Genomic DNA, 24,315 nt, shown 5'->3' with positions numbered 1-24,315 from the left:
TCCCTTTTTTCTGAAACTCTGCTTGCAACTCTGGGTCTGCCTCCTGCAACATGTAACAGGAACGTCACAGGATGCCTCTGTGAGGACGTCAGTCAGCCAATGTCTCACTTAACCAGGAAGTGTAAAAACGGTGATTGTAAGTCGTGTCTATTTCACTTATGAATGTGAGATGATTTCATATTAACATCTAGAGGTGTGTATGTATAGAGAAGAAAGCTCCTCTTTTTAAAGTGGAACTAAACTGAGCTATAGTTGCGGCTCCAGCAATACGACCTGTGCACGCACCCTCACCAATACCTTCAAATTTCTTGATAAGGGTGATGAATTAACTTGTATGTATGGACATGGGAGGTAATTTTTCCCATTACCTGGCAAATGCCAGAACTGTACAGTGAACCGCACATGCGAGCTTTAGTGTACATGTTGAAGAAATTTGCAAGGAGGAAGATGTGTTTATTGTAAAGAGACATAGTATGATACATATTTGTTTACATCTTTTTGATCTTCCATTATGGCATGTAGGCAGAAAATTAATTTTCGAATAGAAACCTCTAGTTCTCTATTCAATCCTAAGCTTGTTTGCTTTTTTGTTTTGTTTTTTTCCTCCTTAATCACCATAGGTTAGAGACACCCTGTTGCCAGACCATTAATTTCAACGGAAATCTTTCCATGAGATTATATACACTTTTAACGTTTACATGCTATTTTCAATTTATACATGTTTACCTGTAAAAGGCTCCCTTTTGTAGATATCCAAAAGCCCTAAGACTGCTTCTGTGTGTTTTGGATGTGATGTAAGCAGTCCCAACAGACTCGGAGCTGTCATTCAAGTGGCACTATGTAGTATTCCCCTTCATCTCTCCCTTGGCAGCTACATAGGGAGTTATGCAAAAGGATGGAGGACTTGGGCCAGCACAGAGAGTAATTAGACACTTCCAGAAGAGAGGAGAGAGGACTATGATGGAGGGGGCTGAACAAGAGCTCCTGTACAAGAACTATTCTTCGGTCGAGCATTGTTTCCCTATGTATAATTAGGTAGACAGGTAGTTAAATTTACATTATGGATAAATAAAGAGGAGCCTTTGAATAACCTAACCTAATTCTCTCATGATTCATGATATGCAAATATGGTTAGATAAATGGGCCCTGCATGTCCAGTGCAATACTGTTGAGTATTATGAAGAATACTAGGAGCAAGATGACCGTGTCATGAAAGTAATCCTGCTTTGTTTCTGCTCTTACAAGGAAGCAAAGTTCAGGCCAATGACTGCATCACCCTTGTCCAAATTTAGTTAAATTGGGTCTATAATACTCAAAGGGGAAGATTTGCTAAAACTGGAGCGTGCAAAATTTGGTGCAGCTCTGTATAGATATCATTCCGTTTCCTGATTTTGTCAGAGCTTAAAGGTGAAGTTCACCTTTTGGAATATGTGTTCCACCTGAATTTAGGGTGGAACATGCTACAGCTCCTGCCTTCTACATTCCTCCCCCAACGCCCCTACGACTCCCCCTCCCTGTGACAGCAAGCAGGGGATCTTCTCCCCCCCCCCCCCCCCCACCTGCTGTCATAATTTGAAAACTGCGCAACCATGCGGGGCTCTGCCCACACAGCTGTATCATTCATTCACAGATTTATGTGAGTGACTGGACTACAACTACCATTGTTGTTTTCAATTAACTGTGACGGTGCTAATGAGTGCTCCTTGTAGATTGATTCTTCCTTCAATTCAGTAACTGCCTGCCCATAGCATGTGAGAGCCCATTCATTTTAATGGGTTACAGAAACTCTCAAAATACGGCAGGCGCAGCTTTTATAAATGTCACACCAAGCCCTAGTACCATGTGATTTGGTGGCCGCAAAATACACGTGTACTCTAATGCATTTAACAATTAATGGGATCTGTGTGATGTCCTCCCAGAATGAGCACCCAGTGTTGTCAGTGATTGCTATGTCCTATGGACACAGCTGATCACATGACGAGGTTAAAGGCCAACCACAGCGGCCTTTTACCACGTAATCAGCTGTGTCCAATGACACACAGATCACAAAGTAAAAACAATTGCCGGTTTTCGGCAGCACTTTCCTCACGGTGTCACAGCATTAGGAAAGTACTGCCGATAACCGGCAAATGTCACAGAGCAGATCTGCACTGATAATCAGGGCACTGATCATCAGTGCCTAATCATCAATGACCACTAGTACCAGCCTCAACACACATCAGTGGAGAAAAATTACCTGTTTAAAAAATTTGGAAAAAAAAAGTAGTTTTGTTTCTGTTTATAAATTTTTTTCACTTTTTTTTTTTTTTTTTTGTTTATAGTGCAAAAAATAAAAACCCCAGTTGCAAATACCACCAAAATAAACCTATTTTGTGAAGAAAATGTATAAAAATTTCATATGGGTACAATGTTGCATGACTGCACAATGGTCATTCAAAGTGCAACAGCACTGAAAGCTGAAAATTGGCCTGGGCAGGAAGAGGGTAAAAGTGCATGCTAGGCAAGTGGTTAAACCAGAGTTTAGAGCGATTTTTCTGTTCACTACCCTAAATTCCTTTTATTTTTCTCTGCTGTGACTCGCATGCCTGCATACACAGCATCCGCTGCAGGAATAGAAAAAACTTTCCCTCCAAAAATGGTGATTTTTTTTTTTTTTTTTTTTTTTTTTTTTTTTTGTTCTCTCTATTTTAACTATTCTGTCTTTTTAAGAATAGGGCCCTTAGAATAGGGCCCTTAGAATAGGGCCATGTACATGCCAGGCATCAGAAACCTGCAGGCGAATTACTCCAGTCATCCAATGCTGGATCAGAGGGAGAGACCACTACATGTGGTCATGTTCTGCCAGTTCTTCCTATGCTGGGTCCTCCTGGATGTGGATCTTCTGGTGCCTCCTCTTATCAGGAAGATTTTAAGTATTCTCATTTCTGCATTTCCTGCTTTCCAGTTCCGTGCTTATAAGCTATGCAAGATAGAGGCCAAAGAGATTCCAGTCCTTCTGGTGGCTGGCTGATCGCAGGTGCTACATGGCTGCTTCTCCTTTGGAATAACCTTCAGTACTGAGGACCCCCCGTTTGCAGTCTCTGGCCTGACTGCGCGGCTCTTGAAAGCCTGGTTCTGGGAGTCAGGGATTTTTCGGATTTAGTATCCCCGACCATGTTGAAGGCAAGCAAGTCTAATTCTTGCTTTCTGGGTGTCAGTCCGTGCACCTTCTTGGTGGCACCACTGGGTGTTCTCCTTTCAGTGAGGCATTGATCAAGAGCTTGCCTGAAATACCATTAGAGCCCAGGTTTTCTGCAGTAGCAATATTCTTTCTATGGCCCTTGGTTGTGCATGCCTTAGTTCCTGCCTTCATCTAAAAGGGTCACAGTGTGGTGTTTCCACCGTGGGACCTGACTTGGGTTCTTTCTGTCCTCCTAGAAGCTCCCTTTTCAGGGTGTTCGGGCTGTTTCCTTATGGGTGCTATTTCTGCAGGTTAGCCTTTTTGGTCACTTTCACTTCCGTGTGGGGAGTGTGAGCATTGGCGACTTTATCCTGTATGATTTTTTTCCTCTTGGTTTTATGCAGGAATATGGGGGTCCTCTGTCCGGGTCCCTCTTCCCTTTCCACCTGCTTGTGGACTGTCCAGCTGTCCCTGTGTCCCCGACTATGCATCCTGAGGGAGTTTAGCTGCTCACCTCCTTGGAATAGACCTGGGCAGTTCCTGTATACCTTGCTGCTTCGGCTTCCTTTCAGAGGTCAGATATTCCTTTTTGCGATCACAGAAGAACCCTGGTTTGGCCTTCTGCCCTCTTTTGCTATTCTTTCCTGTGGGATTTGGCTGACGATAGTTGAGGTTTTCGCCCTAACAGTTTGGCTTCACCCTTCCAAGTTGCGGCACGCTCCTCCAGATTTATGGTGCCTCTGCAGGTTTTGACATCCAGTGCTTGCGTCTTAGGTTACTACCTGATATTCTGTGTGCACTGTTGCTGATGTTCTCTATCGATATGCTCATGTCTCCAGCGGCTTTCTTTTTTTTTTTTTTTTTTTTTGCAATACCTTTTGCAAGCTTATGCTGAGGGTTGCTTGTTCCCCTTGGAGGGGGGGGGGGTTTGTTTGGGTGGTTGACATGTCTGCCTGGCTGCTCCAGTTTTTCTTTGGTTTGCCCGACCCTCAATGAGGCTCTGGGACGTCCCTATGGTCAAGATGAGAAGAGCTGTGTCCGTCAAAGAACATAAGATCCCTTTCTCTGAGTTCATTGACACAGTACCCACCTCTCCTTGAGGTTTTTTTCGATCTTCCTACACTGCTTTGTGACTGACTGGATTGCCTATAGCAGAGATGGAGTTTACACCAGCTAGGACTGCCCATAGGTGATGCTGTGTTCTTTTTCTGGCTAGTGTCCTACTCTAGTTGGTGGCCATATAACCCTATAGTCAAGATTAGAAGAGCTGTGTCCATCAATAAACTCGGAGAAAGGGATTTTACAATAAGTAACAAAAATCCCATTTTTGCAGACCTAAAGGAATATCTAGTTTTTAAACAAGACATTTTTGTTTGCATGTTTTTCCACCTATATGACTTAAAAAAAAAAAAAATGTGAAAAATGGATATATACTGTTGTAAACTGAGCTGAAGACAGATTTACAAACTGAATTTAGTTTTCATGCGCTTTTTTTTTTTTCCGTCCGTTTTTGTGATGCAACTGATTTCACTCTAGTGAAAGGACCCTAAGCATCCATGATGGGAAGAGATCACAGAGTAAAAAACTCTAAAAGGGTAAAAGCTCCAACACTCCGGAGGGACTTGGGATCCTGCAGGGAGTTTCCAGACCTTTTAGAAAATTACTTAAAGCTGATCTCTCAACTTTTAGTGAAATTTGGTAAATGAATACAGAGCTTCCTATTCAATGGCTGAGTTGGGGATGCTTGTGAGGAAGCTTTGTATTCATGATTCATTGACTCAGCTTTGTTTCGGGAGTAAGACAAGACGTTCCCATCTCGCTGCCAGAACACAGTGCTATATACTGTAATTAGCTGAGGCTACTTGCAGCACACACAGGACACATCTAGTATTGATGCTAATAGTTCCTTTTTGGACGTCCTTAGTCCAAACAAGCTATTTAAACTTCACTAAAAGCTGGAGATCAGCTTTAAATAGCAGGTGTAGTGGGAAGGTCTGTGCAGGGTGGACTTCCAGATGCAGGTACAATGTGTCTATCAAATTGGAAACAACCCCTTGTAAATCTGAGGGTTTTTTGCAGGTGGCTTGAAAAAAGCTAAGTAGACTATTTGGACTGTGAATCAAAGATGGGAAACTATGTCTACGGCTCTGTTTTTTCCGGGCCTGGCCAAGAAGGGTCCAAGTTAGTCTGCCAGGGATGGTGCCTGAACGCATTTAGCACCTGTGCAGGCAGGATTCTCCAGTAACTGGGCACATACAAATATAAAGTTCAGAGTGGATATGACAGTCCTTGTAGACATGAAGGAGGCCACAGCCCTGCCCATGGAACTTATGAAAACGTCAATGAAGACAATTCTGTATTAATAGGGGTCTCAGGTTCTAGATAAAAGGCATCAGTTTTTTCAGAGGATACCAGATAAACACTCCCAAAACCATTGGTGGGGTATGGGGCTCAGGTCACCCTTAGTGGTACGGTCTTGTGTTTCTTTAAAAATACATAATGCATTGTTCAACATAAAGCAACTAGGCCCGATGTGAGACAAGGCCTCAAGTACACAGAAACTTGGGCAGCAGGTATGTGTTTCAAATGGCAGGAAGTGACCAGGTCAGTGTATGCAGGCAGCAGAATGAGGCCAGATGATCAACGCAGTGCTTTAGAAGCAGCAGCAGGAATGGTGCTTCCTGCAGGCTGAACTGCAGAAAGAGAGCATGGAGTACACATGGCTTCATCCACTAGGCTGTAGTGCTGCAACACTCAATGCCACAGCATTAATCCTTATCACAGTGAAACTGTTGGTGAGGTAGTTGCAGGTTCTTCAGCCCAACTGGTCTTACTCATTGAGTGAGTTGCCTTTGCCCTGGACCTGGAAGGAGCTCCAGCGCTAACCAACACAGTTCACAAAGGATTGGAAAGTGCTACAGTTGAAATCCCAGCGGCTGAAAGTTGCATTGCAGGATAGCCCCACACTCGTCCACTCCGGAAGGGTCTGGGTATGGCCTCTTACCTCCTGAGGATACGCTGCTATGTAAAGACCAGCTCAAGCAGTGCTGTAATAATCTTGATTGAAGTCACTGGGGAAAAAATGCCGGGGTCTTGATTAAAGTGGTTCTAAAGACTGAAGGTTTTTTACCTTCATGCATTTGTTTAATGCATTAATCACTGTTTTTGTGTTCCTTTTTTTTTTCTCTTGGTCTCACAGCAAAGCCTAGTAGAAAGTTGACATTTCTGTACCTGGCAAATGATGTGATTCAAAACAGCAAGAGAAAAGGGCCTGAATTTACAAAAGATTTTGCACCTGTTATTGTGGATGCATTTAAACATGTTGCAAGGTAGGTTCCTGGTGAGATTCATATTTTTCTTTTTTAAAATCTGGCCTAATTCTAAAGATCCACAAAAAGTACTTTTCAGTTGGCTACGTTTTCTGTATTTGGAAGTTGTGGTGTTGACATTAAGTGGAAAAAAAAATTGTCAAAAGTAGGTACAGTGCTCAGCATAAATGAGTATGAAAAGTAAGATTTTAATCAATATCTCAATGACCACAATTTCCAATATTTTGACAAAACTGAGTTTTGTAGAACATTTGTTTAGTTCATTACATGAAAGTAAGGTTAATAATATAACTTAGATTACAAAATTATCAGTTTTACTAAAATTTACAAAAATGACTACACCCCACAACAAAAACTACTACATCTAGTATTTTGTATGAAATCCATGATTTGTAAGGACAGTACCAAATCTTCTAGGCATGGAATTAAGTTGGCAACATCTATCTTTTTCACTTCAAGAATGGGTTCAGATCAGGCGATATACTTGATACACTGAATCATTTCACCATGTTGTTCTTCAGAAATGCAACAGTGGCCTTAGATGTGTGTTTTGGATCATTGTCATGTTGGGAAAAGTGCACGATGACCAAGGACACAGAGTGATGGTAGCATCTTTACTTTCAATATATAGCCGTACATCTGTGAATTCATGATACCATCAATGAAATGCAACTCCCCAACACCAGCAGTACTCATGCAGCCCCACAAAAGGACACTTCCACCACTATGTTTCACTGTAGGCACCAGGCATTTTTCTTTGTACTCCTCATCTTTGCGACGCCATACAGTTTTGAAGTCATCAGTTCCAAAAACATTTATCTTGGTCTCAGTAGTACAGAGTGCCAGTATCGTCTTCTTTTTCAGCATGGGCCCTGGAAAATTCTAGACGGGCTTTTTTGTGCATGGGCTTTAGGAGAGGCTTCCTTCGTGGATGACAACCATGCATGCCATTCCTCTGCAGTGTACGCCATATTGTCCCACGGGAAACCATCAACCCAGTTTGGCTTTCTACTTTAGCGAACTGCAGTGAACTTGCATGGTGATTTTCTTCAATTCTTCTCATCAGAAGACTCCTTTTTAAGGTGTTAACTTTCATGGACAGCCTAGATGTCTCTGTGAGATGGTTGCAGTTCTATTTTTGTTAAATTTTTGTATCACTTTTGCTACAGCATTCTGATTGATAAGTAAATCTTTGCTGATCTTGTGTAAAGAAATTTTCTTTCTTTCTTGTTTCTCTTCCATGTGGTGCCATTGCTAACCGCATGACATGGGAAGGGGTTTTCTTTTTTAAGTATTTATAATCGGCTGTCTGCTGGACACCTGTTTAATGAATAATTAGACTCGCCTGTAGTTGAATTCTTGTTCATTAGGATCTTAGCTTTGCTCCTAAGACTTTTTTGGGGTGTATTAATTTTTACAACATGGTCTTGAATTAATTTGTTAGGAAAAATATTTTTGTGTGTGTGCAAATTAACAAATCATGTTCACAATCAATGGCCTGCATTTGTGGGAGTATTTTGTAGTATAGTGTCCTATACAAAATGTTGATTCTGGAAGGAAAGTAAAGGTTTTTTGACAAATCTGTTGGGGTTTACACATTCATGCTGAGCACTGTAGGTTGGTGGAAAGAAAGTACAAATTGGGCAATTTTGAGAAAATAAATCATCATGCCATAAGTGATTCTAAAGGCTTTTGGCATTTTTTACCCTAATGCTTTTCCTGCATTAAAGTGGTTGTACAGGCTGATGTTTTTGTACCTTCATGCATTCTATGCCTGAAGGTAAAACAAAACCTTCTGTGTGCTGCTTGCCTCACAGCCCACCTAATGCTCACCTGAGCCCCCTCTCGATCCAGCGATGTGCACAGGAGCCTCAGCTGTCCTGGGTCCCTCTCCTCGTTGGCTGGGACACAGCAGTGGGAATCACTCATCAGAGTGTCAATCACTGCCAATGAGGAGAGAGCAGGGGGTGGAGCCAAGCTGTGGCGTACAGCGGGGCTCAGGAGCGAGCACGCACCAGTGCCCCCATAAGCAAGTGGCTTGCTATTGGGGGCACTGGTCAAGGGGGTGCAGCCAGTATCACCAGAGACCCAAGAAGAAGAGGTTCTGGCCTGCTCTGTGCAGAACCACTGCACAGAGCAGGTGAGTATGACATGTCTGTTTAATTTCTTTTCAGGTAAAAAATGTTCCTGCATTTTTATTGCGGAACGTTCATGCTTTTTTTTTTTTTTTGTTTGTGCACCTGCTGAGGACAGAATAATAAAGCTTGAGGCAAATGTTCTGCTGTGTACTGATTGGATCAGTTCAATACATCCATTTACCTCTAATAGTCAGAAGACCTTCATATCATGTTTCGTGCACCCTTTTCACACCTGTGCAAAATAATCTAATTCTCTTCACCAAAAACTGATGAGTAAAATTTCAGCTAGTTGATCATGCTAATATTATTGTCTTCTAGAAAGTTAAGAATTACATGACTGAGTCAGTCTAACAGCATTCATTTTGTAATTGAAATGCTTTACAAGTTTAGTTATACTTGCAGTATGTAGACAGCGTCTTAAACTTTTTTTCTTTTTTTCTTTTTTCCTTTTTTTCTTTTTCTTTTTAATTTTGCTTTCTTATCAATATCTTAAATTATTTTACCGTAGTGAAACGGATGAGAGCTGTAAGAAGCATTTGGCTAGGGTCCTCTCTATATGGGAAGAGAGGGCTGTGTATGAAAACAACATACTGGATCAACTGAAGACCGCTTTATGTAAGTTATCTGTTCAATCATTCAATCATTCATATTTATTAGGAGTGTATGCATTTTACCGACAATAGGGTTTGATAATGTTTTGGGAAGTCTTCTCTGAAGATGATTTTTTTTGTCTTTTTTTTTTAGTATTTCTTAAATAATTTTATTTGATATATGCTTGTAAGCAAACCCTCTTCATTTTCAAAAGGCTGATTTATTTCCTGTATGGCAGGGCTTAAAATTTCTGCTCGCATTTGGCGAGTGGAAATAACATGGGCGCGAGTGTTATTGTTGGCTACAACTTGTCCATTGCTGACCGCTCCTGCACCTTCTATCACTCCCTTTTCTTTTATCAACTGTACAGTATGAGGTTCTCCCACCTCCCCCAGTACTTGTGTCCTGTGGCTCGTCTAGCTGTCTGTATCCGATGGCCACTCCTTGTCAGATGCTGCTATGGTTTTGCTGGGCGCATGCGCACCCCTTACACAACCTCCTCTCTGCTTCCGGGACCGGAAAACAGACTTACCAGGATCCCAGAGAATGGGGACGGACTGGAGGTGCAGGCAGCCAGGGACCGCTCCATCTCACATCACATAGATTCACTGGAAAGAGTAGAGCACCTCCTGTCCTCGCCAAGAGCAAGACCAGACCCTGCCCGCTGCTGGCTATCATGCACATCCTACTGGCATGGAAGGTATCGTACTGAGCATCACACACACCTTATCAGAGACAGCAGATGGGTACTGGGACAAGGAGGCACAGGAGGAACTGCAGACAGGGACAGGCTAGGGGTCTCTCACACCTGCCCTCTCTGACTCCCCTCCCTCTCACCCTGCCCCCCCCCCCCCCCGACACCCTCTCTCTGACTCCCCTCCCTCTCTCTGACTCCCCTCCCTCTCTTTTTCTCTTAAAGCTTATGAAATTACATTTTTATTTATAATAAAGTTTATTCTAAAGCAAAATGTAATTTCATAAGCTTTAAAGGGGCGTGGTTGGGGGTTGGAGGCGGACCTGGGCAAGGTTGGGTGGGGCAACTGGTGGAGAGTAAGGTTTGTGCCTGGCTAGTAGGTCTAGACCAGCAATGGGCAAACTACGGCCCGCGGGCCGTATACGGCCCGGCGGACCTTTTAATCCGGCCCGCGGAGCGTGCTGTCAGGATGTGTGTAGGCGGGGCAGCGTGACTAACGTGAGCTAGGCTCCTCTCACAGTCCGCCCTGAAGACCGGAACGGCGCGGGAACACTGCGAGAAGAACGCGCGGAGCAAAGGTAAGTAAATTGACACAGGGGGGGATGAATTACTATAGGGGGGAATGAATTACTATAGGGGGGGATGAATTACTATAGGGGGGGATGAATTACTATAGGGGGGATGAATTACTATGGGGGAATATTCATTCATCTACTCTTGGTCCGGCCCCCGGGTCCAATATATGAATCCATTGCGGCCCTCAAGTCAAAAAGTTTGCCCACCCCTGGTCTAGACTCTAGAAATTTTAAGCCCTGCTGTATGGTATTTATTTGAATTACTGTAAACATCTCCAGAGACATCTCTGAAAAACTACAAATCTTTTTGTAAAAAAAGTACTAGAAATAGCATCTCTGGCCCTCATTGGATGGTGTTCAGGTTTTGTATGATAGTATCACTCAAAGACATACCTAAAGGAGCAGTACAGCCAGCTTTTTTTGCTGTACTTCTCCTGTGGATCACAGGAATGCAGTTCATTCTGCACTTTGTGACCCGTTTTCAGTTTACAGCAGACTGAAGTCCGCTGTCAGCTGACATCCCTCAGCCAGCCCAGGCTGGGGAAAGACCCTGACTTCAAAGTCATGATCCACCACAGAGTCTGAAGCGGCACTTGGTTCAGCCTCTCAGCAAAGCGCTGAGAGCCTGAGCTAGCCGCTCCCTCCCCCTCCACAGCCCAGCCCTCCAGTGAGTGCTGAGGGGGCTGAGCAGAGAGCGTTGACGAACAGTCCCGCTTTCTGCTCACAGCAAAGAGGAGAACTCGGCGGTCATTTGATCACTGAGTTCTCACACTTGGGCAGTGGGGGACAGATGCAGTATCGGACCGATGTTGCATCCACCTACAGTGGATATAAAAAGTCTACACACCCCTGTTAAAAGGTCAGGTTTCTGTGATGTAAAAAAATGAAACCAAGATAAATAATTTCAGAACTTTTTCCCCCTTTAATGTAACCTATAAACTGTAAAACTCAGTTGAACAACAAACTGAAATCCTTTAGGTGGAGGGAAGTAAAAATAAAAATCGAAAATAATATGGTTGCGTAAGTGTGCACATCCTTAAACTAATACTTTGTATAGAAGCACGTTTTGATTTTATTACAGCACTCAGTCTTTTTGGGTATGAGTCTATCAGCATGGCACATCTTGACTTGGCAATATTTCCCCTCTCTTCCTTGCAAACACACTCCAAATCTGTCAGATTGCCATGCCATCTCCTGTGCACAGCCCTCTTATGATCAACCCACAGATTTTCGATCGGGTTCAGGTCTGGGCTCTGGCTGGAAAAAGTTCTGAAATGATTTATCATTTTTTACATCGGAGAAACCTGATATTTTAACGGGTGTGTAGACTTTATTTATCCACTGTAGGTAAGTGTAACGGGGGGAAAAAAGCCCTACTTTTTGTCTTGTATTACGGGACACAGGTTAGTATTCTGGTATTCTGAAAAACTGGGTTATACTGCTTCCTTCAGTAGAATTAAACTAGTAAAGCAAAACTGAGAACAGTCCAGTATAACCCCTCCCACACTCAGCATGCGCTAGTACCCTTAGGAGAATAAACATCCTTTCTCCGCTCTGAGAGAAGCAAACCCTTTTATAGCAAGATTCTACAGTTACTGTGAAACCACTGGGATTCAATTTTGCAGCTTCCATATAGGCTACTCCTTAATGTTGCTCTAGGGGAGCCGTAGGCAGACCCCACTGTGAAGATGATGTGGGGACAGCCTGTAATTTTATTCTCAGGCACTGGATTCTGCACTTGGCACTTAACTACACATGTGGGAGCTCTACAGGTCCAGGGCCAAGGTATGCATCCCTGGTGGAACCCAGTCCCTGAAGACTTTAGGGAGTATGCTCACCAGAAGGGTGAAGACGGTTTAGATTTGGTATACCTCACTAAGGATTTTACACAGGAGCTTTCCAGTACCTAGTAGATGTGACTTAGTCACAGATTTCCACCCAGAGAGTACATTGATACAACATACTCTGGCCCACAAGAAATGTGAGGAGTCGGACAGTAAGTGCATGTCTGTGACTTTTTTTTTATAAAATATGTCCTGCGTGCTTTCCTAGTGCACATGTACTGTAACACAAGTGCCTCACGTACATGCATGCTTCTTCTGTCTCTTCTGCAATCAGCCTCTACACCATGTTGGGTCCACATGAGAGCTCAGGGTTAGTCCTCACCGTTGCCTACAGTGACTTGACCACGGAAGGTCACCTAATCCTAAATCTTCAGAAATCCGCATTGGTACCATCTCATTGCTTGCATCTGTCCTTAATCACAGACCTGTTCAGGGTTTCTTCTTTCTTGGGAACATTTCCAGACTCATCTGTTAATGTCTCTGCGTTCCAAGTTCCTTGTTTTTTGCATACGGGTCCTTGGCCTTATGGTGTCCTCCTTCAAGGCAGTTCCATGTGATCAATTTCATTCTAAGCCATCACAATTCAACATTCTGGAAGTGGGGTAAGAAGGGTGTGGACTCTGGAACATCCCATATACCTAACATGGCTCAACCCCACATTTTTGCCACCCCTTCCCCCAGCCTAAACAAAGCACATGCTGTAAATGAAGATGCTGTGTACCTACCTTTTTCTTGCAGCATGTGTCTTCAAACTCATCAGCTTTGCTGATACCTGTTACAAATATTAATTCCACGTGCATTGAATACCTGCTCACCTCCCACCAAAGCCCCCACCCCCCTTCCTGCCGGGTGCTGTTATTCTTTCTGGCTCCTACATTACTGCCGTCGCTGGGAATCGGCAAAGTGGCAGAGTTTTAAGGCACAGGCTGATGGACAGGTAAGTATACAATATTTTCTTTTAAAGCCTGGGTCATGTTTGCTTTGAACACGCTGGTGACTGGTTCAATTTGTTTCTACTTGTTTTTTTAATAAATCTATTTAACAGAACCTAGTTTGGTTATTAGAACTGAATTGGCTAAAACATGATAGATTAATTCCTTGCTTTACACTATAGTTATTTTCTTTAATTTTTTTTGGACTTTACACTCATACAGCTATACAACTCATTTTTTGCTGGTCTCCTTTGTAGTGATATATAGTAAACTGACCAGTGGTAGTGGTGTATTATTGATTTTAATAGCTCTTTAGGAACAAAAATTACCTGTAAATTTTGTGTAAGCATTAATATTAGGCCAAGTCAATTGTGTGTGTGTGTGCATAATATATATGTTTTAGATCTATTTTTAATGATTTTTTTTCTTTTGAAGATGGTGAGAAAAAAAATAAAAAGCGACCGTATGAAGAAATAAAAGTAAACAAAGATGATGATGACGATGATGAGGATGACGATAATGCTTCTTCAAAAGGTTCTTCTGAAGATCCGCCTCAGGTGCTGCATGATATTAAAATTTCCTGAGATTGTTCATCTAATGAAGTCATTTTTATGAGTTTGAGTAATAATTATTAGTAGTTACTTTCATCTGGAATCAGGTTATTTTATTTGACCAGTCAAAGGGTGTACAAATATATTTGTGCCTGGAAAAGGGTATATAATCCACAAAGAGAGGCGTTTTAGACATTCCTTGCTAAAAAGATCTCATGAATTGCCTGCCACCTATTGTAAAGGCTACTATGTATCTTCTGGTATGGAAGATTGAATCATACAAGGGCCTCATGCACAACTTTGTTCATTTTATTTTGTTCCCTAATGGTGCAAACATTTTTCCATCGGCGTTAAACGACAATGTGTGTCAAACCTGGCTGAAATTGTAGATATCCTGATCTACTGCAGATCACCTGTCTGCAGCCAGTCAGATCAATATGTGGCCTGAACAGCCCATGTAGGGGCAACTATAATGACAACCAGAAATCAGTTCACAATCCTCAAGCCTGTAAAACTATTCAGCTGCGAAGGATTACATTCTGTCACATCTTGCAGGATATCAAATCAGAACTCCAGGAAGACTGCTAAATATACTTTTAAAATATGCTTAGGATGTAAACGGATGATCATCAGTTTGCTCATAGAAGTGCATTGTTGTCTATTTTTCATTCACTGATGGATGAAAAATGAACAGACGGAATGCCTGTGTGAAAGGACCCTTACTCTTTTACATGAATATGCCATTCTGTACATGTAGTCTAATGATTTACATGTCTCCCTTGCTGTACAGCCAGGCAACCTATTTACTGGTTTAGCAATGCAGTTTTCTATGTCACCCCTCTGTCTCCAGTCTTCTACCTGTATTCTCACCTCTGTTCATTTAGTATTGAGGTGATCCAGAGGTCCTAAACAAATTATAAATCATTTTACTGGTAAAACAAGTAAACAAATATGCATTTCAAATTCATATTTGGCTGTTTTTTCAAGAATGCCGCTTTTCATGTTGCAGTGAGGCACTTGTTTCTAGTAATTTTGTGGGCTGCATACTCTGAAATAATGCTCATTTTTAAGGAATGTTTGTTTCTTTGATTCATGGGTAACTAGTGCACTATGAGGTAAACACGTTATCTGTTTACCTATACAAGTAAATATTATTCTACAGGATTTCTATAGTGCCACCAGTTTGCTCAGTGCTTTACAATATAACGGGAGACAATAGAGCAACAATACAGTTCAATACAAGAGGGTTAGGAGCTTACAATCTAAGAGGGAACTACTTTATGTCAGGTGTTAGATGTGTCCACGTAAACCTTTACAGTATTTTATACTTAGTAAACTGACTGTATGATGTGCTGTATCTGTCCTACTGACCTAAAGCTCTTCTATTTTACAGCCTATTTTTATTTATATGCTAAGGATTTTGGGAAAGAGGAAGGAAACAAACACTGACTAAAATAACAAATGTTTATACAGTGTAACTGCTGACAGACTGCTTTTAATGGCAATTAACCGCTTCCCGTCCACCCATAGCCTATAAACGGCGGACTGGAAGGAGTGCTGATGCGGGCGAACGTACTTGTACACCAGCCCGCATCGACGGCTCCTGCTTGGCTTACAGAGCACGCACCTGGGAGCTCTGAGATCCGTGTGTCTGGGTGATCACATGGTGTTTTACCTTGTGATTGCCGTGTCCAGTCACTGCAGTCACATAGTAAACAATGCAAAAATGAACATACGCATCAGTTCTCTCTATCACTGTGAGAGTAGAGAGAACCGATGCTGCAGCCTGTGAGTGTACAACAGCCTGTCCAGCTGCATGTACACTCACAGACTGCAGTGCCAGTCTGCTCCAGTGTCCCTGATCACTGTTCCAGTGTAAAAACAATGTAGAGTGCAGACAGCCCGTCACCTGTTCCAGTGTCACCAGTGCTCACAATTACTCCGCCAAACACCATGCTAACGTCTTGGTCACTGCCATACTCCATACCAGAGTCTTGATCGCTGCGATATCAGTGCTCTGTCTGCCATACGCCGGACCAGCCTCCAGGTGAGTGCCGTACGCCGGACCAGCCTCCAGGTGAGTGCCGTACGCCGGACCAGCCTCCAGGTGAGTGCCGTACGCCGGACCAGCCTCCAGGTGAGTGCCGTACGCCGGACCAGCCTCCTGGTGAGTGCCGTACGCCGGACCAGCCTCCTGGTGAGTGCCGTACGCCGGACCAGCCTCCTGGTGAGTGCCGTACGCCGGACCAGCCTCCTGGTGAGTGCCGTACGCCGGACCAGCCTCCTGGTGAGTGCCGTACGCCGGACCAGCCTCCTGGTGAGTGCCGTACGCCGGACCAGCCTCCTGGTGAGTGCCGTACGCCGGACCAGCCTCCTGGTGAGTGCCGTACGCCGGACCAGCCTCCTGGTGAGTGCCGTACGCCGGACCAGCCTCCTGGTGAGTGCCGTACGCCGGACCAGCCTCCTGGTGAGTGCCGTACGCCGGACCAGCCTCCTGGTGAGTGCCGTACGCCGGACCAGCCTCCTGGTGAGTGCCGTACGCCGGACACGGTTTTGGGTTATTTTTACTAAAAAATGTCGGAATACATTTTGTCCTATATTTATGAAGATTTATAACAAAAAAATTAATGTGCTGGGTTTTTTTTTTTTTTTCGTTTTTTCCACAAAATTTTCAGTGTGTGTTTTTTTTTTTTTTTTGTTTTTTTTTTTTTACTTTTTCGTTTTTATATAGTTAAAAAAAATGGCAAACAGTAGTGATCAAATACCACCATTTGGGCACAGTGTTGCATGCCTTAGTAATTGCCATTCAAAGTGTTACAGTGCTGAAAATTGGCCTGGACTGGAAGGGGGTGAAATTGTCTGAACTTGAGGAGGTTAATCTGCATCTAAACCCAATGTTTTTTTAGTTTTGTATAGAATGGGAAGGATGAGAACAATTGTCATGTTTTACTGATAAATGGGGTTTCTTTGGAGAGATTTTCCCTTGCCTTCTGTTTTGGGGAAAACCTTTTACCAGACAGGAAATGAGAAAAATTCTGCAACGGGGACACAGACAACAATATAAAGCTGACAGAGGTTCTAGCATTTCCCTTCTTAACATATTTAACAGGCCAGAAGGTGCAAATATGGGAGGCTTATTGTAAAGGTTTGCATACTGTACAGTTTAACAACCACCCTTCCATGGTTATATAATTATATATGTAAATATAACATTTTTAAAACCTGCATGTACTGTATATGTTTGGATATACCTGGTAAAGGTCAGACTGACAAACTGTTGAGTGTGTGAATTTCAAAGCAGATCTTCCACTAAATTTACAACTGTCTTTTTTCTTCTTCCCCCTTCTATTTACCTATTTACGTAATTGCTTATTATTTTTCCCCCCTTCAGTAAATACTTTTTTTTTTTTACATTTCACAATATAACTTCCTTGTTCCTCGCTTAGGCGAAAATGACTTGGCCCTTCTCCTCCCCCAGCCTCCCACGATACACATCAACCACCTCATAAGTCTTCAACACTGTAAATGCCCAACTTTTGCAAGCTCCCCCCACTATGGCAACATGTATTGTGAAAGACATTGCACCAGATCTCATGCCACATATTTCTCTTTACACGTTACCACAGCTTCAGAGATCTCAGGGATGAAGGCTGTGGGGAAGAGACCGCCTCATGCTTTGGCAATGCATATTGTGAATGACATGGCACCAGATGTCTGTCTGCTCATGCGCGAGGCCCGGCACTGCATTATCAGGGGGTTGGCTGCAAGAAGCAGGAGGAAAAAAAAGATGGTGGCACAGGGCACACCGTAGAAGAGCACCAGGAAAGAAAAGGACATTGTGGTATTCGCTGGGCCTTTTAAAAATGTTTATCCTGGATAAACAAGCATCAACTTTCTTTTTGGGAACAATTTTCATGGAAATAGGGGATGGAACGCAAGATGTATCAATACATAATTTTCTATGCTTGTTTGCTAGGTAAAACTGTGTCATTTAATTGCTGAAAGTTCCATAGTAAATAAAAAAAAAATTAAAGATGATTATGCTACAGTCAAAAGATAGGCAATCGCTTCATCTGCCAGAGAATTCCATAATCTAATCAAGACTTGATATAACTACCTCACAACTTTCAATGTTTCAGCTTTATTCATACACACCAACATGCATTTAGGTATAAGAGCTACTTTTTTAGGGAATGAGGGGGCTGTGGGATAAAATCTGCGGACACTGCTGATCCTGGCTGTTCTTGTTTTCCCAACCTGTTTTGATTTCTCCCCCAAGAATTGTCAAGTGGGATTTCCTGATGGCGTTTATTATTAATAATATTATACAGGATTTATATTGTACCAACAGTTTTCTCAGCACTTTACAATATAAAGTGAGACAATACAGCAACCATACAATTTCAATACAAAAGTGTTAAGAGGGCCCTGCTCCTGGGAGATTATAGTCTAATAGTGAGATGCTGGTGGAACAAAAGGTAATAACTGTGGGGGATGAACTGTTGGGGGAAAATAGAAGATTTGGTTATTTGCTGAAGGCAGGATAGGCTTCCCTGAAGAGATACGTTTTCAGGGATAGCCAAAGAGTGGATAGAGTAGGTGATAGCTGGACAGATTGGGGAGTTCCGGAGAGTGGGAGAAGTCCTGGAGATGATCATTAGAGGAGGAGGCAAGAAAGCTAGAGAGGAGGTCTTGGGAGCAGCAGAGAGGACGGTTTGGGTGATATTTGGAGACAAGATTGGTGATGTAGCTCGGGGCAGAGTTGTAAATGGGTTTGTAGGTTATTTAATGTTTTGAATTTTATTCATTGGGAAGCCAGTAGAGGGATTGGCAGAGGTGGCGAACGCAGAACAGTTGGTAAGGTCGATGAGTCTGGCAGCAGTATTCGTGAAAGACTGAACAGGGGATAGCCTGTGATTAAGTAGACCAATGAGGAGGGAGTTAAAATAGTCCAGGCGAGAGATAACAAGGGAGTGAATAAGTTGCTTAGTGGTTTCAACTGTTAAAAAGTGGCGTATTTTGGAGATGTTACGGAGGTGAAGTCTACAAGATTTTGACAGTGATTGGATTTGGGGCTGAAAGGACAGGTCGGAGTCCAGGATTACACCTAGTACCCTGGCATGAGGGGAGATCTCTCTCCTAATCTGGCCATTTTAAACTGTCCTTGAATTCTTTAAAGCGAACACTTTTTGCAAGATTGCCCAATCTGGACTATTCTTTGGTGAGTAGTTGGCTGATTTTTAGCAGTGCTCTACGGTTTGTTTGTTTTTTCCTTGCCAGGACAGATGCTGAAGTGGTCACATTTTTCTTGCTCTGTTTATTACAAATGATTTGTCACTGTGCTTAAATGTCTGCCTGTCTCATTGTTTTGTTTTTTCTTTTTTTTTTTTTTTTTTTTTTTTTTAATGGTAAATCTGACGAAAAACACAGAAAAAAAAACCCTGCTTGTGATAATAAACTTATCAGTCTGACTTTTAACGCAGGCAATAGGAAATGTGGTCTGGACATTGGCAAATATGTAATTTTTTTTAAAATCCGTATTAAACCCCAAAACAAGTGTTTATATATTGCATCTTGCCTTAGATGTGGTGTTTGCATTAGTTTCCTGTTCCTTATGGTTTTTTTTTTCATCTGGTGATCCGCCCTGTGTTATTTTTCATTTGCTTTAACAAATCAAGTTGTCTAGCAGAAGTGGCAGTAAGAGGGTTAAGAAACAACACTAACAGGCGTACTTACAATGGTCAGCTTTTTCAAACCTTTATCCCAAAACGAAAAAAATGTTGCTGTAAAACTGTGCCTTCAGTTTTAGTCAAGTTCATCTAAATCTGCTAGTGCATCTAATGCTAGCCTCTCCTCAGATTGACAGTGCTGTTGTCCAATGGTGTCACTGTTGCTCCTGCGTCTAGAGTAGAGATATCATAAGGCAGGAAGTGTTTCACTGGCCAGAGAACTAGGGAAAAAAGCCCAAAACAAGAAAACAAATACCACTTTAACATCCTTTATTCCTCATAACAAGCATGTAGATATGCACAACAGGCACCCCCAGTGTCACTCTGGGAGCAGGTATAGATGAAAACAAAATCAGCTAGACTAAATAGTTTGCCCAGGTAGAGGTCAGTGGACATATCACTAATCACTAAGGGGTTGACTTACTAAAACTGGAGAGTGCAAAATCTTGTACAGTTCTGCATAGAAAACAATCAGTTTCCATTTGTTTGTTTTTGTCAAAGCTAAACCACGTGCCGTCTAGAGGATTTACCCCCCTTAATGACCAGGCCTCTTTTTGCTACTCGGCACTGCACTAATTCAACTGATAATTGCACGGTCATGCAATGCTGCACCCAAACGAAATTTACGTCCTTTTTTTCACACAAATAGAGCTTTCTTTCAGTGGTATTTGATCACCTGTGCGCTTTTTTATTTTTTTTCGCTATAAACAAAAAAAGACTGAAAGTTTAAAAAAAAATTATATTTTTTACTTTCGGCTATAAAAACTTAGTTATAAATTAAGACCAAAATGTATTCTGCTACATGTTTTTAGTAAAAAAAATTCCAATAAGTGTATATTGATTGCTTTGTGTGAAAGTTATAGCGTCTACAAACTATGGTATAGATACTGCAATTTATGCCATTTTTTTGCTATACAGTGCTGCACTAGTTTAACTGACAATTGCGTGGTCATGCAACAAGGTACATACATGAAATTTATGTCCTTTTTTTTCCACACAAATAGAGCTTTATTTTGGTGGTATTTGATCACCTGTGCGCTTTTTATTTTTGGCACTATAAACAAAAACGTTTTGAGAAAACATTTTTTTTAAAAACTATTTTCTCATTTCTGTCATAAAAAATATCCAAAAAAAGTAAAATTTCGTCATGAATTTAGGCCAAAATGTATTCTGCTACATGTTTTGGGTTAAAAAAATCCCAGTAAGTGTATATTGATTGCTTTGTGTGAAAGTTATAGCATCTACAAACTATGGTATAGATAATGGCATTTACACGGCTTTTACTTTCTGACTGCTCATCACATTTCTTGAGGTGCTAAAATACCAGTATAGTGCAATTACCCCCAAATTACCCCTTTTCGGAAAGTAGACACGATAAGCTATCTGCTGAGAGGCATATTGAGTCCATGGAAGATTTATTTTTTTTCCACAAGTTTCTGGAAAATTACTTTTTTTTTTTTTTTTTTTTTTTTAACACAAAGTTGCCATTTAAATGATATATTTCTCGCACAAGCCATGGGTATATGTGGAATTACACCCTAAAATACATTCTGCTACTTCTACTGAGTATGGGGATACCACATGTGTGAGACTTTTTGGAAGCCTAGCCATATACAGGAGCCTAAAATTGAATGACCACTTTGAAAGTCTGAAGGTGCGTAACTTCCTCATTTCACTTCTTCACTACCTATCACAGTTTCAAAGGCCCTGAAATGCCAGGATAGCACCAAACCCCCCCAAATGACCCCTTTTTGGAAAGTAGACACCCCAAGGAATTTAAGAAGAGGCATGGTGAGTATTTTGCAGATCTAATTTTTTCTCACAAGGTTTTGAAATATAAAAAAAGAAAAAATATATGTTTGTTTTTTTTTTTCTTCATTTTCCAAAACTTGTGGCAACAAACGAGATCTGCAAAATACTCACCATGCTTCTTATCAAATTCTTTGGGGTATCTGCTTTCCAAAAAGTGGTCATTTGGGGGGGGGGGTTAGGTGCTATTATGGCATTTCAGGGCCTCCGAAACTGATGGGTAGTCTGGAAGTGTAATGCGGAAATAAAGCCCTTTAAAAGCCTGAAGGCGTTTATTGGATTTTGGGGTCCTGTACTTGGCTAGACTGCCAAAACGTCTCTCACTTGTGCTACCCCCATACTCGGGAGAAGTAGCGGAATGTATTTTGGGGAGTAATTCTACATATACCCATGGCATGTGTGAGCAGTAAATCATTTAAGTGACAATTTTGTGTAAAAAAAAAAAAAAAAAAAAAATTATTTTCCAAAAACTTGTGGTTAAAAAAATAAATTCTTCTCTTGATTCAACATGCCTCTCAGCAAATAGTTTGGGGTGTCTACTTTCCAAAAAGGGGTCGTTTTTGGGGGGTGGGGGCGTTTTATGCCCAACATTAGAAGTTTATGCCACACATCATTCACTCTTCTAACCAGCTGAAGATCAAGCCTTTTCTGACACTTTTTATTCACATGAAAAAAAAATCAGTCTTTTTTTGCTAGGAAATTAATTTAAACCCCAAACATTCTATATTTTTTTTAAAGCAAATACCCTAGTGAATAAAATGGTGGGTGCTGCAATTTTTTTTATGTCACATAGTACTCGCGCAACGATTTTTCAAACGCAATTTAAAAAAAAAAATACACCTTTTTTTTACTTTTAATGCACAAAAACACAATATATTGGCAAATAGTTTGGTAAAATATAAAAGATGATGGTATGCCGAGTAAATAGATACCAAACATGACATGCTTTAAAACTGCGCATGTCCCGTGCAATGGCAACAAACTGCATACGTATTTAATATCCGTAGGCAACATTTTAAAAGCCTTTACAAGCTACCGTTTTAGATATACAGAGGAGGTCTGGTGTTAGAATTACTGCCCTTGATCTGACGTTTGTGGCAATACCTCACATGCATGGTGCAACTGCTGTTTCCATACTGACACAGGGTCAACACTTCAACACAAACTACAAACGCAGGTGCGCGCAAGGGGCGAGGGTACTTTTTATTTTTTTTTTATTTTTACACCGTCCCTTTTTTTTTTATCACTTTTAATGCTATCACAGGGAATGCAAATATCCCCTATAACTTCAGTGGGCATTGTCATATATTCTTTTTTGAGAAATCTGAGGTCTATCAGATCTCTCCTCTGCCCTTACATTATCTAATCAAACCAAAATCGGTGTGATCAGATGCTTTCCCAATTTACAAATGACGCTGTTTATATCCGAAACTGAAGTGTTGAAATGCTCGTAGCTTCTGATTTCTTAGGCTATAGAGCTGATTGGCACCATTCTGGTCTCCAATCAGCTCTGATCAGCTGGCAGAAACATCGGCTGCATTCTCAGGTTCAGGACTGCCCGAGAAGGCCGTGCTAGGCAGCAGGGGAGGGGGGGGGTATTGTCTCCCGGTGCTTGTAAAAGCAATCCTGCAGCTAATTAGCCACTAGGATTGCTTTTACATAAAAGCTGATCTCCAGCTGAAAAAAATGATACTAGGATGATGCCTGAAGCTGTAGGCATCATCCTGGTATAACCAAAGTCCAGTGATGTACCAGTACATCGCTGGTCCTTGTTGGGTATATATGCTATGTTTTTTTTTGTTTTTTTGTATGCAGCCTGTGGACTGAATGAAAAAAAACAGAAGAAATCTCTGCCAAAAAAAAAGTGTGGTATGCCCACCATTAAAATATACCGCCCTACATCCACCCACTTCTAATGGTGGGCACACATTAGGTCACATGGTGCCACATGCATCAGTTCCAAGATTGTACAAATGTCTAAATAGTGTCACGCTTGAATAAAAATTGTCCACATAAGTGGTGTCCCATATGGAAAAAGTATGACACCAAGTCCCAAACTATCTTGCCACTACTCCCCATGTAGTCTGGGCATCTGGGGGGGCTCAACATGACTAACTTTTCTCTCGTAAATCCGAAGCTTACAAGTATAGTCTGTTGCCCTCTCACAGGTCTTCTACATCTTGACCCCATATCTGGCACGCTTGCTGGGGAGAAATTGTTTGAATGCAAGGCGGACAGAAAAATTAATGATGGGCTCATCAATGCAGATTGTTTGCTGGGGAGTATAGACATCTGAAAAGTTTTGATTAAGGTGATTTACGAGGGGCTGAATTTTGTGTAGCCGGTCAAATTCAGGGTCACCTCGAGGACAACGGAGTGTGTTGTCGTTGAAATGTATAAAACACATTATACTTTCATATCTATGCCTGGCCATGACCGCAGAGAACACAGGCATATGATGAATCGGGTCTGTTGACCAATACAATTGCAATTCATTTGTCTTTTTAGTAATGCCCATGTTGAGGGTTGGGCCCAAAAAAAATATAAATTCAGAAACTGTAGTTTCCATGCGACTGGTCTGGCAAGGTTTGAATTTGGGTTGGCAGCGATACATTGTTGTGCATAAAAAATGCTTTGATCCACAATCAATGCATACAGATCTTCCATGAAAAACAGCTCCAAAAAGTCAAGGGGAGTAGTTAAATTTGCTATTTTCACCTGAATTCCGGGTTGGGCAGTGAATGGGGGAAGTACAGGTGCTGCAGAATTTGTGGGCTGCCAATCGGGATTTGCAGTCACACCTGGACGGATACTAGGTGCTCTATGGGCCTGCGTGCGAATTCTTGGTGGTTGCGGGACAATACTTGTGCTCGCCACCACACCAGCCTATATGGCACTTATGGAACTCGCAATGTCACCAAGTCATACTGCAGTGCTGGTATTATTATTATTATACAGGAATT

At 41.9% G+C, this 24,315-nt stretch overlaps 1 protein-coding gene across 1 annotated transcript in view; it reads left to right on the top strand.

Moving 5' to 3' along the window:
* The window catches only part of RPRD1A (regulation of nuclear pre-mRNA domain containing 1A), a 97,064-nt gene that overhangs the window by 8,118 nt on the left and 64,631 nt on the right, over window positions 1-24,315 (top strand). Inside the window, exons 3-5 of the mRNA XM_089689038.1 lie at window positions 6,347-6,489; window positions 9,136-9,242; window positions 13,699-13,820. Coding sequence (XP_089545164.1) covers window positions 6,347-6,489; window positions 9,136-9,242; window positions 13,699-13,820 — 372 coding nt within the window. The remainder of the gene's footprint in view (window positions 1-6,346; window positions 6,490-9,135; window positions 9,243-13,698; window positions 13,821-24,315) is intronic.

This window comes from Staurois parvus, unplaced genomic scaffold (assembly GCF_062004578.1).
Source record: "Staurois parvus isolate SC_StPar_1 unplaced genomic scaffold, SC_StPar_1.0 ptg000468l, whole genome shotgun sequence".
NCBI classification, from domain to species: Eukaryota; Metazoa; Chordata; class Amphibia; order Anura; family Ranidae; genus Staurois; species Staurois parvus.
The sequence above is the reverse complement of the archived record's forward strand: the minus strand, read 5'-3'. Positions and strand labels throughout refer to the sequence as shown.